The sequence below is a fragment of the Pipra filicauda genome, unplaced genomic scaffold (genome assembly GCF_003945595.2).
Source record: "Pipra filicauda isolate LSUMZ 115617 unplaced genomic scaffold, ASM394559v2 scaffold206_size1356665_pilon, whole genome shotgun sequence".
In the NCBI taxonomy this organism is placed as follows: Eukaryota; Metazoa; Chordata; class Aves; order Passeriformes; family Pipridae; genus Pipra; species Pipra filicauda.
The window spans coordinates 689,959-711,583 of record NW_024104317.1 but is presented as its reverse complement, the minus strand read 5'-3'; the positions used below and the strand labels follow the sequence as shown (position 1 = coordinate 711,583).

At 53.6% G+C, this 21,625-nt stretch overlaps 1 protein-coding gene across 1 annotated transcript in view; it reads right to left on the bottom strand.

The window, feature by feature from the left end:
- XXYLT1 (xyloside xylosyltransferase 1) overlaps positions 1–21,574 on the bottom strand; it is a 33,353-nt gene extending 11,779 nt beyond the window's left edge. Inside the window, exons 1-3 of the mRNA XM_039380907.1 lie at positions 21,179–21,574; positions 15,629–15,776; positions 1,557–1,689 (exon numbers count right to left, since the gene is read on the bottom strand). Coding sequence (XP_039236841.1) covers positions 1,557–1,689; positions 15,629–15,776; positions 21,179–21,574 — 677 coding nt within the window. The remainder of the gene's footprint in view (positions 1–1,556; positions 1,690–15,628; positions 15,777–21,178) is intronic.
- Between the last annotated feature and the right edge of the window lie 51 nt (positions 21,575–21,625).

The window sequence follows — 21,625 nt, the reverse complement described above, 5'->3', positions numbered from 1 at the left end:
AATGCAAAACCCTGCAGAGATGAAAACACAATGATTCTGCCATGGACTAACTGCAGGCAAACAAACGCCTGATTTATCCTGTTCCAGGTTGCAGCACTAACGAACGGGACCGGCCCTGCCGGGCAGCGCTGACCGAGGCTGACACTGCAACAGCCCCGTGGCCACACTTGGCTGCGGCTGCTCCCTCCATCCCCCTTTAAGCTCTAACAATTGGATGTGATTAACTGGGGCTGGATTTACCATTCTGGGCACCAAAATCCTGCCAGCACACCCAAAGCAGATACAGGAGCCCTCCATGTTCCCACGCTATGGAGACAAGACCTCAGCATCCCTGTTCCTCTAGTCCCAGCTCTCCTTGCCAAGAGTACAAACCAAGAGGGGAGGTGACACTTCTGATATAGACACAGAGATGTCTTTTTCCAGCCCAGGAACAGTGGTGACTTCTGTAGTTTGAGCAACCTCACGCTCTCAGCTGACTTAGGCTACGAGGAAGTGACTGGTGGTGATTAATGACCATCAATCCCCTGCTGATGAACTTCTCTCTGTCTCCACCCTCCTCCCATCCGGATGCACATGAAATAAGAATGGCTGCTTCAGATCTTTGCAGCTCAGCCTTTGCCTAAGAGTGCTGCTGGTCATGTCTTCGGAGGTTCAGTAAGGAAGCAGGCTTTCAGTAGGGAAGGAAAAGACATACAGAGCTCTTCAACTTTTTTGTCTTTCTCCAAGAAATTTTCCATTAGGATTAGCAAATCTAGCCAAGTCACCTCAGATGCTCAAACTCAGCTCATCTGAGAAGCCATTAAGGCATCCTGAGTTGATTATCTGATTTACTTTGGATTAAAACAAAACCTGAGGTTCATCCTTGGAATAATGCAGGCTAAACTAAACCAATTTCTTTAAGCACGAGCCTGGAAATATCTGTGTCCCTGAAACCCATCAGTGGTCCACGACTGGGAAGAACTGAGCCTCCCCTCAGTGAGTGATTCCCACCGTTAGCTCCCACCAGTCATTGGCTGGTGGACCAAGGGTCTGAAGAGCAAGTGACCATGGGGTCACCCTCATGCTTGCAAGCCCAGGCCACCAACAGAGTTGTCAGTTTGGCCTTCCCTGAGGGAAGCAGAAGGTGCACTCAACTCCAGGGACCCAGAACCTCATTGTTGCCCAAACTCAACCCCTACTCTCTGCAATCTTCACAGCCGGAACCTCCGAGCCCCAACACACACACCGATGCTCCCCAATGCAATCACAGCCCCTCAGCAGGCATGGCTGGGCAAACAATGCCTCTAGCAGATGTACTATAGTCCAGGTATGGATTTTGGCACCAACAACCAGGAATTTGGCTCTGAAAGCCTTGTGATGGTGTGTGAGAACAAGTAAACAAACGACAGCAACACTGTACACTTTGCTCATACCTACCTACAAGTTTCAGATTAAGTTCCCCTGCTGGGATTAAAGTAGGAAGACCATTTAGCCCTAGAAGCCCAACCTGAGTTGAAGAGAAGACACACCAGCCACCCACTGCCCACACCCTGGCCCCCATAGGGAGGGAGCTTTACCTGTACACTGGTTGCATTTCCCTGGCAATTCCAATCACTGCTCCCTCTGGGAAATTGTCAAACTCATCAAACAGGTCTCGGATGTTGGTCTTGTACTTCAGGTCCAAGTCTACCTGGATGATCTGTGTTATTTCTGAAAGCACAAAGGGGGAAAGTCAGCTATATAAGACAAAACTGTAACCAGTGATTGCCAGTGGCTACCTGATGAACTGCTCCCCGTGAGGATTTGGTGCATGGTGAGCATTCAGCTCCATGGGCAAGATTCAGCCAAGTGAGGGCAAAACCAATCTAGCTGCAACCTCTGCATGAAGCTACTGACCTTCAACCATCACGAGAGCCTTTACCACTGTGTATTTTAGGCATGATTTACTTCAGGAATACTTTCTGGTGACCTCCTGCTTCTATCCACTCCCTCCTTCTTTCCAGAAGACTGTTTTTCCATATGACTGACAAAAACAAGAAGCAGCTTCAATCCAGTCTTCTGCGGGAGTAGCCACACAAAACCCCATCCTCACTTCTGCTACCTACTACTGGGAAAACCTGCCAACTCCATGAGCGTTTCCCACCTCAAGCCCAGAAAACAGCCATCCCTGGCCTGACAAACCAGAGCAATTCCCATCACAGACATCAGGCAGCCACATGACACCTCCAGGATCACCTGCACAAGCCCATTAGCTCCCAGCAGGTTGCCACAGCCTTCCCCAAAGGCAGAAATTACAAAGCCCTGCCTGTACAGCATGGCTGGTAATCTGCAGCAGCCTGGAAGACTTTATTCTTGCTGGTGGTCAGAGATAAGGAGAATTATGCAGACATAGAAGCATCTTCCACTTACAGTGGGAAATCAAGAACAAGGAGAGACTGGAGAACGTCACTACCAAGGCCAGGCCTGAGCTCAGCAACAGGGTCAAGCCTCTGCCCAAATTTGTCACCTGTCTCCGCTGCAGGACATGAGACTGATGGATGGAGATGCTGCCTGGGAGAAAGTACAGGAGATGTGCCTTGTCAAGGCTGTTCATCCCATGTGGATCTGGGGATGCTGTATGGATTGCAGCAGGCCCAGTACAATGCAGCAAACACAAACACTGCAACAGGTCAGACCATCAGATGGATTCCCCCAGCCACAGGCAAAGCTATGAGCATCTTCAGCCCTCCTTAGGGACTGTGAGTGGAGTGGAGCCATCCCCCATGGCATTATGTAATGCCACCGCTATTTATATGTGTTATAAAAGCCAAGAGCAAATTGGCCAGGTTGCTTAGCACTCAGCACTAATTGGATTGTGTCAACCTGTTTCGGCCCCACTCATCATGCACAAGTGCCCTTACAGCTCCCTGCAGGCTACACCTGCCTGTCACCACCACTTCCACAGCAATTAGCAAACCAGGCCCTCATCCTTCCTCCCGCTGAGTACCTGCAGGCAGGAGGACAAGCCCTGCCTGCCCTCACCTTCTGCTGCCTGCATCTGCCATGCCTACGGGCAGGGTTTCCATCAGGCTGGTGTCACTGGAGCAGTGCCGACACTCCAGCCTTCCCACCACTACGGTTCCTCACTCCCTCATGCTCAGGATAGGCTGTTGGCTACCACTGGGCTGCTGAGAGCAGGAGGCATTGCTCTGTTTTAAGCCTCCAAAGCCACCACTGGGACTAGAGACCCAGACTGCAGCCAGGCACCAGCAGCTATTGCCTGGCATGGGAGTGCAGCTTCACCATTTCAAACATGCTCATCACTTGGTGTTTGTGTTTCAAGCAGATGCTGGGCTGTACAGCAGTTCTGAATTTTTTGCAGATCTTGCACTAATCCAGGACTCTTGGCAATTGGTCATACCTACCATGCTGTCCTCATTTAAGAATGAAAAGGCCCTGTGAGGTTAAGCAAGAAATATACTGCTTACTCTGCGAAGCATCCAAGCAGAAATATAAATCAAGGAGAAATAGTATCTAAGATACAACCCAGGCTGTATCTCAATTTATTTTTTTCACATCCATCATGCTCTATCTGCTAAAGGGAAAGGCCATGCTCCCTTCATCCAGCAGTACGGCAATCCCCAGGTCTACCTAGTATTTACCATCACCATAATCCTCTGTTTGCAAAGATTTAAAACCCAGGCGCAGTAATTCACCACAGGCTAAAGCAGGTCTTGACCTGAAAGCAATTTCCCCTAGGCTTCTGAACTGCCTTAGAAATGGCCAGTGCAACTCAAGCATGTGAATAAGCAAAGCAGCAGATTTGTGCAACAAGGAACAAGACATGTATCCCAAATACACCAAACCTCCCCAGTGGCCCATACCACAGCAGGGCAAAACCCCAAAACCTCGATGCTACTGCACTTGAGAATATCCAGACTGGTCACAAAACTCCAGGGCAAGGAGACCTCAGAGCTACAGCACAAGTTCAGCCCCAAAGAAATGCAGGGGGAGCCTGAGCCCTGCAAGGTACTGCCAAAGCCAGGAAGAGGGGAAGGGGTTCCCAGGGGGATCCCAGCACAACTACGCCCAGTGCACAGCAGCCTTCTGACGCATGGTCAGGTTTCAGTTAAATCAGCTGTGAGGCACGCCATCCGATTGTTCTCTAAAATTACAGATGAATGCCAACTGCAATTAATCACAGCGGAGAACGAAAGCTGAACTTGGAGGAAGCTCCAATCCCAGCCCTGCCCGCCCCAGGTGAAAAGCTCCAGAGGGTCCCATGCAACCCACAGGGTGCTGCCCAGCAGCAGCATCTGGCCATCCCCAAAAGCCTTGGCCGAGCAGGGAGCAGAGCACGAGTGCAGCTGCAGTGCCAGGCAGCGATGCCAGCGCCACAAGAAGCCCAGCATGGAGACGCACTGTTTATTTACACAAACACGCTGGGTTCTCCATCCTGCCCTTCATTAGAGGCTCCCTGTGTTGGGCTCGCCCCCGCATACTGGTCCCATGCTGTGCCAGCAGAGACCCCAGGAAACACTCACTAAGAAATTAGACCCAGTACTTCTTATTTTCCTTTTTTTCTTTTTCTTTCTTGTTTTTCTTTTTTTTTTATTTTAATTTTTCTTTAAAGCAAGCATGAACACTGCAGACACAACTGAGCATGGGTGACACTAAGCACCACTTTGCCAGATGCAGCTTGCACGTTCAGATTAATGGCTGAGATGATTTCTCTGACTGGGACTGGCAAGGGGCCAGGCACTAATATTTATGATGTATCAAGCGCTTTGTCCTGGCTGCCATGTGGGGGTGGAGGAATCGCGTGCTCTCTTAGGCATAAACTGCTTGGAGGGATCCAGCTGGAAATGTGGGGAAAGGCTGAGAGTGTTCTGCTCAGCAGTGAGTTTTCTAACTTTGCCATACTGCGTATCACCCTCCATTCTGCTCAGCTCCAGCTCTTCCAGCCACGGCACGGAAAGGGGAGCTGTGCCACTCAAAGTAGAGATGGTCTCCATTAGCAGTGACAGCTTTACAACACAGGTTGGCCCCATTAAAAGCTCATAATGTTTTACTGCAGCCTCATACCAGCAGCCACAGCAGGGCTGTGCTCCAAGCTTGGCTCAAATCCTCCCTTCCAGCCATGTCCAGAAGAGAAAGGCCAGCTCCAGGGATGATCTCACAGCCTCATCCCAGCAAGGGGGCACAGGCAGGCAGAAGTCATGTCAACCCCTCAGTGTCCTGCTGCCCTGCATTCTCTGCCAGGACTCAGCAGAGCTATGCCAGCACATGGAAAGGCACCCTGTGTGTGTGTGTGCTGAGGGGCCTGGTGGGTTGTCTGGATGCTCTGAGTGACGTCCAGGAGCCCCTGTGGCATGGGACAGCTTCTGCAGCAAGTCTGACAGCCCTTGCCAGGAAGCATGGATGCCACAGCATGGCAGGGACAGAGTGGGCATGCAGCAAGCCAGGCCACCCACCAACACACGATGAGATACTTAGGAGGAAATTTGGTCTAGATGAGCAACCTGACTCAGTGGGTGGCATCCATGTCCATGGCAGTGGGGTTGGAAACAGATGATCTTTAAGGTCCCTTCCAATCCAAACCATTGTATGATTCTATGACTGTGTAAATGCTCTTCCCAGAAACATCAAGCAGGACCATGAGTGGCAGCAGGGGGCACAGGGAGGAGAAGAGCTGCTTTGGCTGATTGAGCCAGAGCTCCGGGGATGCTGTGCAGTGAGGAATCCTGCAGCAGCTCTTACCTCTCTAGGGCCCTTTTTGATGCGCTGCCATTGTTTGGAGCAGCCTATGGATGGGCAGCCTTGAACCTGCCCGTGGGATAGGACTACATTTCCCTAGCCTGAGTTGATGGACTGAAAAAAATGTAAATAGTGAATTTAGAACTACATGACAGAGGATGGAGGGTCAGATGAAGAGGCAATACAAAGGGTGGAGTCTGCACAGAGCAACACAGGCTGTTCTGCAGCCAAACTCATTTACACTCATCCTAACAACTTCGTATGAGGGTCACTGGCAAAGCTGAGCCCACACAGCAGGTGCAGGGCTGGTGTGCAAGTGTTGGCCTTGGCTCCTAACCCCCCACTTTCATACAAACTATGCCAGATTTGGGGCAGAGCCATGTCACCACTGACGTGAAGACTTGAAAAGAGTGAACCTGTGTCCAGGAACAAAGAGCAAAATGGAGAGCTGCCATCTGCATAGGGCAGAAGCTGTCCAGCAAACAGTGTGGTCTAAATCACTGATAACTGAGCAGTGGCTTAACAGCTGTAGGTAGAAGAAGCAAGAATTGAAACCTCCTGGAGGTGGTGAAATTCTGCAGTCCACTGACAGACTCACAGTGGCACGAACTCAACCCTCTCAGAGTACAAAACCCTGCCTACAGCTGGTCTGGCAGTGGAGATGCTGCAAGCAACAGTGGGATGGCAGGAGGGGACAGGCCACTGCCCTGCCAGGCTGCACTGTGCCCAAATCTCACACACACTCCTGAGGCAGACACCTGTCACCAAGGCTGGTGGTCATTTGGCTCTGCTCTGGCCATCCTCTGCACTGGCATCTCCACCTGTCTCAACAAACCTGTTTTTAAGGACCTAAACATTCTGATGCCCCATGCGAAGGAGGAGAGACTCCAACACAGAATCATAGAATTGTCTGGGTTGGAAAAGACCTTTGAGATCCTTGAGTCCAACTGTTAACCTGGCACTTGGCATGTATCAGATAGAAGCACCTTGACCTCCCTGCACCTCCTCTGCATCACAGCAGCAACTTTTGGGGCCAAAGGCCGGCACCTTAAGAGGCGAGACCAAGGAGGACACTGCTGGGATTGCCAACTGTGCCACGTGAGCTCTGTGACCCAAGCACACGGCTTCACCTTTTTCCATGCAGCCAGCAACAGCCAGTTGGGCAGCACAAGGAAGTAGGATCCCCCTCCATCCTACAGGAGACAGCAGGGGGGGAGGTGGCTGGGCAACGGTCTGGAGAGGGCAGAGTGATGGGCAGAGAGAGAGAGAGCTGCTGGAGGCAGAGCAGCTCAGAGACCCTTCTGCTGGGCTGCAGCATGGGTGACACGATGCAGCCAAGGGACAGAAGTGTCCCCTGCTGGCTGCAGCTCTGGGTGTTGCAGGACTGCAGTGGGGTCTGGGGAAGGGCCAGGGGGTAGCGGTGCATTTTGCCATTTTGGACCATCAGAAGGAAGAGGGCCAGGTGGCCCAGGCTCTTTGAGTTGGGGTCAGAAGGGCTGGAGGGCTCAGGTCTGCTGGTCTGCAAACACTGGGCACACCTGGACAGCTTCCCCTCCACCTCTCTGCATCTCTTTGAGCTTGGCTCTGACTGCCAATGTTTTTCTTTAAGTCAGAAAGTTTTTAGCTGTCCCCACCATGACAGGGCAAGATCCCAAGGATGGAAGGAGCTGTGAAGGACCAGCAGTGACTTTCAGACAACTGCCCTGGTCAGTAAACCTCCTGGAGCAGGGCAGCAGCAGCCCCCGCTCCAGCGGGCAGTGTTCCTGCCAGCAGCAACACACAGACCCACAGAGCTGCCCTTGCTGGCTGTGAAACCAGGATCCTCCGCCCTCGCTGGCTCAGGGACACGCGTGGCCAAGACAAACTCCACTCCCACGGCCAGCACCAAGGCTAGGCATGGGCACAGAGCGGGTCACAGGTTCTGGAGGGGCCCTGTGCAACCCAGAGGGTGCTCCCCAGCAGGAGCCCACTGCTCCTGAATGCCTCAGCTGCTGCAGGGAGCAGGGCATGAGCACAGCTGCAGTGCCAGGCAGCGATGCCAGTGCCTCAACAATCCCAGCGTGGAAACACAGTTTATTTACACAAACACACTGGGATCTCCATCCTGCCCTTCATTAGAGGCTCCCTGGGTTTGGCTCACTGCCCTCCCACTGCCAGCTGCCCCTGGCTGCTCTCCCTCCTGCTGTCAGCAGGGCTGTGAGCAGCTTCCTCTCCGGCTGTGTGCTGCCCTGGCCAGGCCATGTTTTCTCCACAGACTCCCCCACTGCTTCCAGGATTAATCACCACTGCCCGTGCAGCTGACCCTGGCAGCACCAGAGAGCCTTGCCCAGGGGAAGCAGCCGAGGCAGGGACACCCCTGCAGGTGTGCAAGCACAGCACACTCCCCGGAGCTTGCTGCCAGCATGCCGGCAACTGGGGCCTGCAGTCCCCCTTCTCAGGACCTGGTGCTGCTCCAGAGACCACCCTCCCAAGAGAAGACGACCCTACAAAGCTCTGCACCAGCAGAGCTTGCTTGCCAATGTGCAATGCAGCTTACCTTGCCCGCTTGAACACAGGTCCTCACCTCTGCCATGCAGCCAAGGGTCTCCTCTGCTCCTTGGGGCAGCCCAGCAGCCCCCTTCCCATCAAACTGCCTCCCTTCCCTGCACACAAGGCACCAGGGGAGGGCAGGAGGTGAGGGGGGATGTGCCTCCTGCCGCTAACATGCCCCTGGCACTAACCAGGTTTCTGCAGCACTGATTAGGCGCCCAGTAGAGCAAAGCAGTGGTTGCAGCACAGCAGCTAATCAGCCTATCAGCTAATTAAAAAATTAGGCTGCCTGCCAGAGATAGATGACAAATCATTGCTAACACCCACACAGAGCAGGCACCTGGGTGAGCTCAGGGGTCTGGAGCAGCAGCAATGTCTCCAGGTATTGACGATGGCATTGCTCTGATCACCTTGCTCCACACCCCACAACTGTCTCCAGAGGGATGGGGAAGACTCAGCAGGAGATGGATGTGTTTTGTTCAAGGAAATTAATTTTTCCTGTGCACTCAAAGTGTTTCCTTGTAATCCATCAGGGTCTGAGGGACTAATATTTAGCAGTGCTCAACACTTTGGCTCTTAACTGGACTCCAAGGCAGCAGCATCGCTGAGCATGTGACAGCTTTCAGGATGGAGCTGGAAATGCTGTTTGCTGTGTGTTTAATATATGGTGCTTCTGGGGCAGGAGTGTGAAGACACTTCTTGGAGGTGGAGGAAGAGCAGCAGGAAACCTTTTAATCAGACAAAATAAGGTTTGATTCCAGGTTGCTATAAATTACGAAACGGTGTGGATGGAAAGCTGTGAAGTAACAAGCAGGTAAGATGGAAAGGGAAACCAAAAGAGATACAGGATAATAAATTTTCCGTGCTCATGTCCTGTTTAACTGCATACACTGGGGGAAGGGGCTGCAGGTAGATTTTGTACTTGTTTCTTCCTGCTAAGCTCTAATGAGCCATGGCAGAGCGGGGAGAGAGGCTGTGGGGAAGAGCAGCCCAGCATCAATGCTGGGTGACCCCCATCCCTTTGGGGATGGGGCAGCTGGTCTGGCTGGGGACAGAGGAGAGCAGCACCCACCCACAGCACCGGGTGATGAGACCCTGCTGCTCCGTGAGGAGGGGGGAAACAGCCACACACGCCTGCCCTGGCCTGACAGATCTAGGACATCCAAAAATAATCGATGGTGGCACCGCAGCAAGGGGCAGCCAGTGGAAATGATGAGAAGTGACACTACCCCCAGGGGCTGCAGGTCGTGCTGGCCCCCAGAGGCAGCAGTGCCGAAGGGAAGGAGTCTCCACCGTGACGCAGTACCCAGGGGCCTTCCAGGCACCTGCTGAGCAGCATCCGCATCCCCCTCATCACAGCAGCCCTTCCTGACACCTCCACAGCTGCAGGGCTGGGGCCAAGGAGCTCTCCTGCCAGGAGAGGCACATCTCACAGGCAGCCAGACGGGGTTAGTGGCTCACCTCAGCAGGTGAGGACCCCCCTACAAGCCCAAAGCCTACCCTGGTTACCTGGGGTGGGCTTATTCAGAGGTCTGCTGTTGCCTGCTCCCAAAAAGTATCACAAAAGCAACCCCCTTGGCATAACAGGCTCACCCCAGCAAGGAACAATGGCTGGCACCACTCTCCCTATTACTCACAAATTGATTACTTGAGCCTCTTCCCCATCACAGCATTTGACATGAGCGTGTGCAGCCTGGAGACAGGCTGGGAAAAGAAGCTGGATGTTTTTCACATGGTTGCAGCATGAAGCAGGGAGGGAGGTTATGAGAGCACACCAGAAAACATTAACACTCCCTCCATCCCTGTAAAGATGGAAACATTTTTACCAGAAAATAAACCCTTCAGCTACTGCAGCATCCCATGGGAACTGTGGCTTGGGAGCATGTGGCTCTGGGGCCATCTCCCACGACTCCGTCACAGACCCCAGTTTTCTGTGCCTCTTCACAACATCTCCCCTTTGGTAATGCACAGTCAGGCCTGGAACATCTGGGACAAGGACACTCTCCTCCCAGCGCTCTCCCAACCACTGCATCTCTGTGTACCCCAATGTGGTGGGGCCCAGCAGTGATGGCAGTGCTCAGCCAGCAGGAAAGGATCAGGAGTGACGCACTCTCAAAACGCTCACTTACTACAATGTAATTTGCAGTTTTGTGGGCAGCTGCCCCGTGCACCAGGAATTGCTTTGCAGCTGACAGGAGGAAGAAGAGGGAGTGGTGCCTCCCCATCTCCCTCTGCCAGGCTCCATCTCAGAGAGCTCTGATGCACCGTGTGACACTGGGTCTGTGCACTGTAAATCTCTGCACAGGGGTGCCACTGAAGGGAAACATCAGGTGCAGGGACCTGGCACCCCGTGAGCAAACAGAGTCTGACCTGGGCAAGCCTGCACTGCAGATTTGAACATTGCAGCTGCAGTGTCGAACCTCACGCACACACCCCTGCAAACACAACGGATAATGTTTTTAGGACGCTGCCTGCCAGCTTTTCCAGAAGCACACTAGCAGAAGACAGTTATTTGCCAAGGTGTTATTCCAGTAAACAGACTATTTTCCTGATACCTCTCTGCTTAACCCCTTTCCCCAGCTCCCAGGCTCTCCATGTTCACAGCCAGCAGCAGGAGTGCTCGGCCTCAGCACAGGCAAGGTACCCTGAGAAAGCAGAGCACAGCTCAGCGCCTGCTCCAACAGTGTCTCCTCCCTGGCCTTTGCCCTCCCTCCCGCTCTGCTCGGTGGGAAAGGCATAAGCTGATGCTCACAGAGGCCACTGTCTCCAGGCCGGTACTCCCAGAGCAGACAAAGGCTGATATCAGTTTCATGGGAGACCAAGCTGGAGCCAGCAGCTGGATCCTGCTGCAAGCAGCACCAAACCCCAAGCGGCCTGGGGCTCGGTCATTAGCAAGCAGTTTGAACAAACATCATTATAATTTGGTCTATGCTTAACAATGAGTACAGCTGTTGACAATGAGCTGGAGAAAAGGTCCAGTTCAGAGTCTGAGGCCAGGGAGACCACTGGACCTCCCACTGATCCCGGTGTATCACAGACATTAAATCTGGACAGCAGCTATGAAGCCAAAGGCACAGCTCCCCGCTGGCAGCCACCTCCCTGGACATGGTGCTGCTTATTCACCCACACCAGCCATCTGTGCTTCCCCCCACCACACATAACCGTGTCCCCCCAACATGCTCCTGCAGCTTGCAGCTCGTGGAGACCCTGAGGCTTGCTGTCCATCAGACAGCAGCTTGCCATGATGTCCTCATCCATTAGGAAATCCAGCACCTACAATATCCTGCAGCGAGGTGCTCCACAGATCACTGCACTCTGTTTTAAACCCACTTCTTGCCAACTCTGATGCCCCTCAGTTCTTGTACAAACATCTGCCTCACATGGCTTACGGCTTCATGGACCACATTGTAACTCCCTTGGCCAGGCACCCCCCCAGACTGGAAGGTCTCAGTCAAACAGGCTCGTCCCACACAGAAGCCACTGCCCTTCTCTAAACCTATTCAATTTTTTTTTTCCAGCAGACCATGTCAATATGCCATAAATTTCAGCAATACATAGTCATCAGTCCTACTCTTCTCTTTCCTCGTAGCTCCGCATCTTTGTTTAGTCACACAGAAACTTACCCACTTCTCCCACTGCTGCTTAGTCCTCCTACAAGCCACTAACCTTACCGAACACACCTGCAGACCCAGCTCCTGAATTTTCAGGCAGCAAGTCCCCAAGTGCCTCTACAGTACATGGAAGATGCTGCATGAGGACAGGACAGCCCAGGGGCCCTTTGCAGCTTGTGCTCATCTTCCCACCCTTGGTCACAGCTTCTGCCTTCAGGCTGGGCTGGATAGTGAGAGAGAAACCCTGAGAACTCAGCAGGGGACAAGGAGGCCACGTTCTGAGATGATGCTACTCCCCAAGAAGTGAGCCAACTGTTTGTACAGCCAGGAAACCCTGCTGCCTCCAATTTGTCAAATACCATCTTCAGTCAAGTTGTGCTAAATACCCTCACTCCGCATGAGGCACAATACCTTCAGCCAGGTCTCAGAGCCTCCCCTGATCTAATGGACTCCACTCCTCTGTCCAAGTTGGCAAAGAGAAGCCACAAAACTTCTTCTCCATCATATCTCATTTTCCCTCTGCTCCTTCTCTTCTCCCATAGGGTCAACCTGCTGCAACACAGTCACCAAAACCAATGGAGTCAAACACCAAACAGCAGTTTTCAAAGCTCTGCCCAAGCTTCTGGATGCTGACATCTCTCCCTTGGACTACCAGCTGATGAGGATAACCACTTGCTAAATTAATTCTTTCTGAAACAAGGATGGGGGCCAAGAATTCCATGGGAAGGTCCCAGCTGCCCTTCTGTCACCTCAACTCCTCCTCCCCTTGCCTGCGCCACCAGGAAGGTGATAAAAGCTTGCTGGGTCCTCTGAAGTTATACAACTGAAATGACAAGTGATTACAGTGATTGTAGCCAGGTGGGAACGTTCCCTCTGGATGGCCTTACTGAAAAGGAAAATGAAAAGGTCTGCATCCTTGTTCTCCCTCCTCCTTGCCTTGCTCCACAAGTATCAAGACCATTTCATGCTGGCATTGTCCTCATCCTGGCAGGTCCTCCTACACCTGAACCTACTCATGCTCTCTCTTTGTAACCTTCTCATCACTTCTCCCTTGCAGAACCACTGTGATGGATCAAGCCCTGCTCCAGCTTCCCAGGCCTGGCCACAGCACATTAAAACAGGATTTATGAGCCTTGAGCACAGACAAGAGTTATGCAGTCTGCACTTCTGTGTGCTGCATACCAAGTCCCCAGCTGGTTTAAATCAGATTAACTCCACTGATGTAAGACATTTAAGGCAAGAGTGTTCCATGATTTACACCAGCTAAGAAGCTGTTATATTATAACTTGGCAACTGCAGGTTTTAGATCTGGAAGTTTTTTGGGCAAGGATCCCAAGCAACAGTGAACGACAGAGCAGATGAGTGGCAAACCCCATTTATCCTCAGTGCAATATTCATGCAGCAAGCACGTGTTCCACAAAAGTCCTTAAAAAAAAAAAATAACCCTGGTGTTCAGTTTTCAGTGCCATTGGCCCACAAATGTGCCCTGTCACAATCCAAAGGCTCCGAACAAATCACTAAGTCATGATAGTATGGAAATGCTTCCCTTCAAAGAATGATAAATTTGGAAAACTAAAGCCAGGCAACTTTAATGCAAAGGCTGCTGAAAAAAAAAAACAAACACAGACTGATTAATGCAAATGCAAACAAACACACAAGAGTTTAATATTCAGATCAGGGCCTTCATTTCTGCTGGAGGATGCTCAAGCTTCCAATCAAATCTGTCCTCCACAAAAAAACAGTGCTAATGCTATGGAGCCAGATGTGCTTGGAGAGGTGCAGAAAAAGACACATCATTCAGGGCAGGAGAAATCCACCAAGGAAAATGTAGATACTGCCTCAAAAGGAAGGCTTGGTCCTTTCTTCTCCAACTTAGCTAAGTGGCTTCTCGAGACCAGTAGATACTGGCTTGTCAGAGCCAGGAGAGCAGCCAGAGCCCAGTGCCATTCCCACACCACCCACAAGCCTGTGAGTGGGCAGCAGAGCTGAAGCCTTCCCTGCTGCCTCCAACCCACTGCCGGCTGCACATGGAAAGGGCCAGGGAGCCGGGCCAGCCCCATAAATCACCACGCACCCAGCACAGTAAATCTGACCTCCCTCGCAAGGGAAATATAAATCAGCTTTACTAGCAGCTTCTGAAACAAAAACTAAGATCATAAAACTGTAAAAATGCCTCTTTAAACATCCTGTGCCCTGAACAGACCACTGAAAGCCCAGTCAGGATGAGGGAGAGCAAATAGAGTCGGGTTGATGAACTGAGAAAAGGCATTTCAGACCGAGCAGCTTCTTGCTGGCAGGCAGCACGACATGGATATCTTTAGCACACAGTAAAGACAGAGCAGGGAATCGGGAGGAGTGAATTAGCCAGCGTTAATACCATCATTTGTATGCAGTGTACTTCAAAGCCCTGGCAGTGCAGACAGCACCAGACACACAAAAAACCACCCAAGTCTGATGGAGAGTGAAGTACAGCACATTTGCTGGAGCCCACAGAGTAATGATCAGCGGGGGATAGATGGGACCCTCAGGGTCACCACTGCCCCACTGTTTAATGAGCTAGTGTGGGATGGCCGTGCCAGGAGGACAGGGGCAAGTCCACAAAGGACAGAGGAAGTCTCATGAAGCAGTGCAGAGGTAGGAGCTACTGGGTAGAACCAAACTGGGCAGGACTCAGCGAGGGCACAGGGGAGTTATATCTGCTCACATCTCAGCAAGAGTGCACCTTAAACCCATGGTAGGAAGTCTGCAAGGAATATTATGGCTGGGCAGAGGCTCCAGATGCCAAGGAAGCTGCTGGTGTCAGCAGTGCTAGCCATGGGAACAGCAATTTCAGCGACACACACGTGGGAATTGGCCATCACCACAGGACACCCAGAAACAACTTCAAGAAGCTGGTCACCTCCTCCTGGGGCAGGTGTACACCCAGGCAGGATCCCGAGGTCCTTGCCACCACTGCCACGGCCCAGGCAGGACATGTGGCCAGCCCAGAAGGGGATGCTGCCATCACTGGTGTGTCAGGCCAGTGAGGCAGCTGACAAGGAGAGCCCAGGGACCAGCACTGGGAATGGACCGGCAGGGCTGGGGGAGTTCCACTGGAGGGGTTTGGAGCCTCAGGATGCAACATCCTCCTTGTGTAACCAGTCAAAGGCTAGACAGCATGCTGGTCCCAGGAGAGCCAACCGTGTGCAGCCAGGGAAGCAAAACATGGCATCAGCTGAGCCAAGCCCCTTCTGCCAGCTGCCTTGTTTTCCTGTAGATTTATCGTTGTTCCCACAGTCAATAACAGCAGAGCAAAGGCACAATAAGGAAACTGAAGTGATCAGTGGCTGCTAATCAGCAAAGCTTTCCAAGAGCTCCCCGAAGCCCAGAGGAAAGGCTCAACAACCGCCCTGTGCCGATGCTCTGGAGCGCGCAGCCGCACCACGGGCACACAGTACCTCTTCCTGCTGGCACCCCAAGGCTGAGGGGGGCTGTAAACACATACAGGGCAGACACGCTTGCTCTTGTCTCACCTCTCCTACCCTCTCAGGGCATGAGGGCATGGCCAGCTGCCATATGGCACAGAGAACCTCCTGTCACTCACCCCAGTGGAGACCTGGACGTGGACAGTCTTAGACTGATGGGTCCATCACTCTGCAGGAAGGAGCAGAATCCCAGGAGCCCATCCCAGAAGTTTATTGACTTTCTTTGCGTTTCAAATAGTATTGGATAACACCTCTGCGGAGAAGAAAAAGGGAGCCTGTGTTGCTGGAGGCGGCTCAGCAGAGCCTTACCTTTGGGCATGATGCGATGCATTGCAACCGACAAGAAGAAGATGGAGTCGCTGTAGTAGGTCCCTGATCCAGCGCTGAAGTGTTTCTGCATGGCTTCAACGATGGGAAACAGCTTTTCCGTCAGCTCATTCACATCATGGACTATTACCTGGGAGAGACACCAGAAACACCACTCAGCTGCTGCCTCTGGGGACTGGCCCAGCTCCAGCAGCCTTTGCTCAGCCCACACCGGCACGGGGCAAGGGGGTAGGTTGTTAAAGCACAAATCATGCTGGTGACATTGCAGCTGCACAAAGGGGCCTGGCTGCACCAGCCCCTCTACGTCCCCTTGCCACAGGAGCCACTCACGTGCAGCAGGGAAAGGAGGGAAGGACTCTTACAGCCATTTCATAACTGTAAGATGGGCAGAGACTCGAATCCACTCACACAACCATGTGTGTTCCATGTTTTGTGGTTTTTTCCTAGTCTGTTCCCACTGCCTGATGCAACCACATATCTGGTGTCCCATATGGAGTCCATCAGAAGAGGTGACAGTTTGCTCCAGGCTCTGGCATCATGACGTTTAGAGGTCAGACCACATCACTTACCCCGAGGACCAAGGCTTGCTCCCTGCTACGGAGGCAGGCTGTGACAGGGCCAGGATGCAGCCCGGATTTCCTGAACCTCAGCCCAGCATGGAGGCAATCTCTGCAGCACATCCCACCAGGGCTGCAGGGGAGAAGGGAGGATGGGCTGCAGCATGCCGATGAAAATCCAAACATCAGGAGTTACAGCAGAGCTGAGCAACTGCTCTATGTGGATCTCAGCCCACCTGTGCTGGAGCTTTGCTGGTGCTCAGCCAGCACTGCTCTGCACCCCTCAGCCCTGCGGGAGCCCATGCACCAGCACGGGTCCTGACACGCCTGCGCTGGATCGTGGCTATGGCCCAGAAACAGGAGCAACCCCAAATGCACCTTGTCAGTTACTGAAACTGTACAAGCTTAGAATTTTTTTTGGTCAAAGTCTGATGAACAGGAAATTTCATGCAGCTCGTTACACCCACAGAAAGATACAGGTCACTGAATCACACAAGATAATGAGAGGGATTTTTGGGATAATTAAGAGAGACAGGGACATGACCCCGGTGCAGATAAGGGGGAGTGCAGGAAGTGTGGAGACTCGAGGTTGTGCTGCCTTCTTCAGGCCAGGGAAAACAGGAAGAGCCTCACTGGAACTGAAGGCCAGCAAGAACATAACTTTGCAGCAATACCCGAATTTTGGACAGGGTAGCCTATACCTCTTGTTTGAGGGATACCAGGACACTTCCCCAAGCTGGCCCTGCCTTCAGCAGGGAGCTCAGCCTACAATCTTTGTATGTCCCTTCCAAACTAAACCATTCCAATGGCTCTACAGTTTCAATTCTTTTCCTTACTAAAACTTCATCTGCTTAAGAACAAGGGGAACATGCAGGAGAGAGAACTTACTTTTTTCTTTTTTTTAATTAAAAATACCCATAAACCAAACCAAGTGCTTCAGAGAAGGCAACTTTGGAGCCTGTGCTGGTGCAATGACCATCCCCTCTATGGGGTTCACAAGGGGTTGCTTTGATGCCCAGTGAGGCTGGCACGGAAGCCGCGAGCAATGTGGAGATAGATTCCTCCTTCCACAGCTTCTTGCAGAACACGTTACCCCAAAGTGCTCTCACAGCAGAGCAGAGCAGAGCTCGCTGGGGTGCTGCCTGTGGGACCCGCAGTACAGTGAACAAGGTGATGGGGCCATCCTGGCACTGGCCATGATGGCTGAGCCCACAGCAGGGTCCTGCTGGAGGACAGGCACAGCTGACTCCCCAGCCCTGGGAAGGGCACCCTAAACACCCACCCTTGGCCACTGGCCCTTGCCATCAGCAAGAGAGCCCTCACACAGGCTCTGTGGCCAGTGTGTCCCTCAGTGGGGCGGCCCCGCTCCGGGCCCGGGGCCAAGCGCCTGCAGCAGAACGGCAGGAAAAACACAGAACAACGTGTACCAGGAAAAGTGCATTGGGGAGAGTTCACCAGCAGCCACACTTGGCTTTGGATAGCACGGCATATTCCCCCAGACGCTGCAGTGGAGGAAGCTCTGTTCCCGGTAACATTACACAGCACCTCGCCCAGCCCTGCCGGCTGTGCCATCGCGGTGAGCGCCGGTCGGAGAGTGGCACAGCTGTGGGGAGCAGAACAGCAGCACCAAGTGCTGCTGCCAGCAGCCATCCCAGGTGACCAAACAAGCAAACCACCATTACTCTTCACGTGCAAAGGCACCGACAGCCTGTGCATGGAGCAGAGCACCACCAGCACCACCCCACCGTGGGGATGTGCAATGCTCTGCTCCCAGCCCAGCTTGAGTGGGGCAGCTTCAGGGTCTGGCTGGATTGGAGAAGCATGAAGGAAAAATACAGCACCTGTAACCACCCTTCTGCATCCAGCAAAGGCAGCCTTAAGTCTGTACAGCATGTAGGAAAGGTGGGGGGAGGGAAAGCCAAACCAATTCCAGTCACCTCCAAAGAAAGCAGAGTGCCAAGCATCACTGTACAAAAATTACGGGAGAAATACTCCTGGAACTCCAGACACAGCATCATCTGCCTTCCCTCCCCTGCCAAAGACAACAGGAAAACCTGTCTTTTGCCCACTCTCTGGTTAGGTACTTCTGCAAAGCAAACTCCTCAAAGCAGCTGAATTGTCCTCCTGCAGCCACAGGTCAGGCAGCCTCTCTGGGGCCACAAGGGCTTCTCCTCTCCTCACTGCTCACTTTAGCACAACTAGTTGATCTGCTGCTAATTTTGTACTTCATTATTTATTTGTGTAACAGCTTTTAGTAAATCCCTGTAGCTAAATCTGGCCATGTTTGCTGAGGACACTAAGAAAAGTTCTAGGGGTTTCCTGTGTAAGCACAATTTTATAAACACACGTCCCACACTGATAAAAGACCCTTTCTACTGATTCACTAGGAAAAAAACAACCCACATTTCTTTTCCTTTTAACTTTCCCTCCTTCCCACGTCAGGTATTCTCATAGCTCTCCACAAACACGGAGTGATGGCAGCCGAGTTACATTCACTCCCAGCAGGATCTGAACAGGGGACTGGGACGAGCAGCAAGCCGAGCACGCGGTTCGTGTTACTTTGGCAGGAAAATGGAATCAATAAGCGATAGGAACCGCACAAGGAGTGTGAGCACACAGGCCGGAGTGGCAGAACACGGGGCGAGCCAGGGCTCTCTGTAAGCACAGTGCCCACCGCCGAGGCTGGCCCGGGATCACTGCCGGGCACTTCCCGCTGGCCGGGAAGCGGGAGAAGCTGCGGAGATCACCCTGCGACCCGCGGGCGGGCCACGCTCTCTGGGACTGCGGACATAAAGCCCTGGTAAAAACCCATAGAGCCTCGGCAAGCGGGGGCCGGGAGGCCGAGGCACGGGTAGGACGGCGCTTCCCGGCCCTTCCCCTCCGCCCCGCGGCCGCACACGCGGAGCTCGGGCTCCCTCTGCCGCCGCCGCACGGCTGCGCTCCCGGCGCCACATCTGGGACACATCTGTACATCCCTGCGGGACGGGTGACACAACGTCACGCCCGCCCACGCCCAGACAGCCCTGCTCTGCCGGGAGGATCCTATCCCTGAGCTGCTCCCATCGCCGTCATCCTCCACGCTGATCCCAGACTGCTGCCGGCTGCTTCCGTCTCCAGGAGATTCTGAAAGTTCCTGAATCTGCCAAGGGAGAGACGAGCCGCCCACAACCTTCCCCACGGGTTAGGAACCTTCCCCGTGGGTTGGGATCCACGTCTGACTCTGGGCTTCAGTCTAACAGAGGAGCCAACTGATCCCAGCTCTGCTAGAACGGGAGGGCAAGGGAAGCCCCAAAAGCAGGGCACGAATCGCTTCCTCATGAAGAATAAAAGTAAAGTTCAGAGGTTTTATCAGTCCTGCGTCAGCAGTTCCAGCTGTCCCCTGAGCACATTATCAAGCCTCATCTCTGGGCCTGATCTAGGAAAACAGCGTAAGAACCAGGAGAATGTTCTGGAGATAACAGGGGAAGCAGGGATGGAGATGGTTTACTGCTGGGGCTGAGTGTCAGGATCAATCACCTTCGACATTTTAGCAGCAGCACCAAAGGTCCAAGCCAGGAAGATGTTTTCTGCTGGTAAAGAGGAGGAATGAAGTAGGTTACAGCAAGATTAAAGCAGTGCTGTCACCTGCTGGCATTCCAGAAACTGGCACAGGGATTAGGGGCAAGGCTGTATGCTTTAGAAGCAGGAACAGTCTCTGTTCTGTACTGGGAACTCCACCTAAAAGCAGAGAAGTGGACAGATCCAAAGTGTTCTGTCACTGACTGGCCAATGGAAACCAGGATACATCAGGCTCTGCCAGGAGAGAAGGAAGAAGCTGACTGAGTAGATCCCAGTGAGATGTCACCCGAGCCCTCCAGACCATGTTGCCTGCTTACACCCCAGAGATCAGTTCTGGTGCACAACCTACTCACTGAGCCATGAGCCAGGGTTGCCTGCGAGTCCACAGGCACGTAGAGAGGCCCCTCCATAACAGACACATCACTGCATACCCTCACCTCCAACTCCCAGCCCGTGTTGCCCTGGAGAAGCAAGACCAGCAAGGCTGCCCGCAGAGAAGTTTATTTCCTAGAAGGGCAGATGGCATAAGGCAGCCACACACACAGAAGGGGTGACGGCAAGGGTGATGCACACCATGGTGGCCCCAGGGGTCCTCCCACTCCAGGGGCCATAATATCACAAACCTGAGCTGGGCTGTTGCACCACATCAGCACTGCACCATCGTGGGGCAGTCAGTCCATCCTGCTGTGGCACATGGGAATCCTCCTGTGCACCCCCTCCACAGAGCTGAGCACTGCCGGCATGGGGTGGGTCACCCACCATGGGTATGCGACCTGAGTGTCAGCACTAGGAAAGGGCTTGTTTAAACAAAACAAGAGGTGGGATTATTTACTAGGAAATATCTGAACAACATTAAGGTTACCTGTCTGCCTACATCACAGCAGAGTTCACCTAATACTAAATAACAGAAAGATGAGTTATAAAAAGTCACAGCAGGACTAGAGGACACTTCCAAGCAATCCTCTCAGCAGCAGCACCTCAGGACAGGGGGGTCAAGTTACCTGGAGTCTCTGAACTTAACACCCTTACAGTTTTCAGATACCTGTTTGATGCGAAGGAAAGTCTGACTTTGCATGGACTGCACTGGCTATGTTTTTGGGAGGCAGGACGAACATTCTCATGTGGATGCACTCCTACCCCTGCAGGCTCTCCATTCCCGTTCTCAAGAACCACCAGCAACAGGCCAACAGCCTCTTCCGATCTTGCAGGACGCTCAGGAAGCCACTGACTTAGGAGCACACGTGGTACTTGTGTTGAAACGCTGAACCAGGACTGAACCGGGAGTTTCTTCCCGCTGGACTGTTCCCAGTGTACCGCAGGAAGATCACACGGGACACCCGAGCGCGCCCCCGGAGCGCCCCCCGCAGCGGGCAGAGCCCCGCTCGCCCCCGGCCCGCCCCACTCAGCCCCCGCGCACCTGGTGGCGGAAGGCGGCTCCGCGCAGCAGGTCCCGCAGCAGCCCCAGGCCGATGTCCCGGCTGGCGCCGTCGGTGACGAGGTGGAGGTGCAGCGTGTCGGCGGGGCCCAGCCGGCCGTGCCGCAGCAGCGATCGCAGCGCCGCCTGCGCCTTGTCCCGGAGCGCGGGGCCGCGCTCCGCCTTGGTGAACATGAGCAGGAGGTGCAGCCCGCGGGCCCCGGCGCGGGCGGGCGCGGACGGCGTGGCCCGCAGGCGGCGGGTGGCGCTGGAGAAGGTCTCGCCGCCGCCGCCCAGGTAGTAGAAGGCGCAGACGGCCACGGCCGCGGCCGCCGCCAGGGCCGCGGGCTGCGGGCACCGCGCCCAGCCCCGCCGCGCCGGGCCCCGCTGAGCCGCCATCGCGGGGGCGGCGCCGCCCCGGGACCCGCCCCCGGCCCGCCCCGAGCGAGG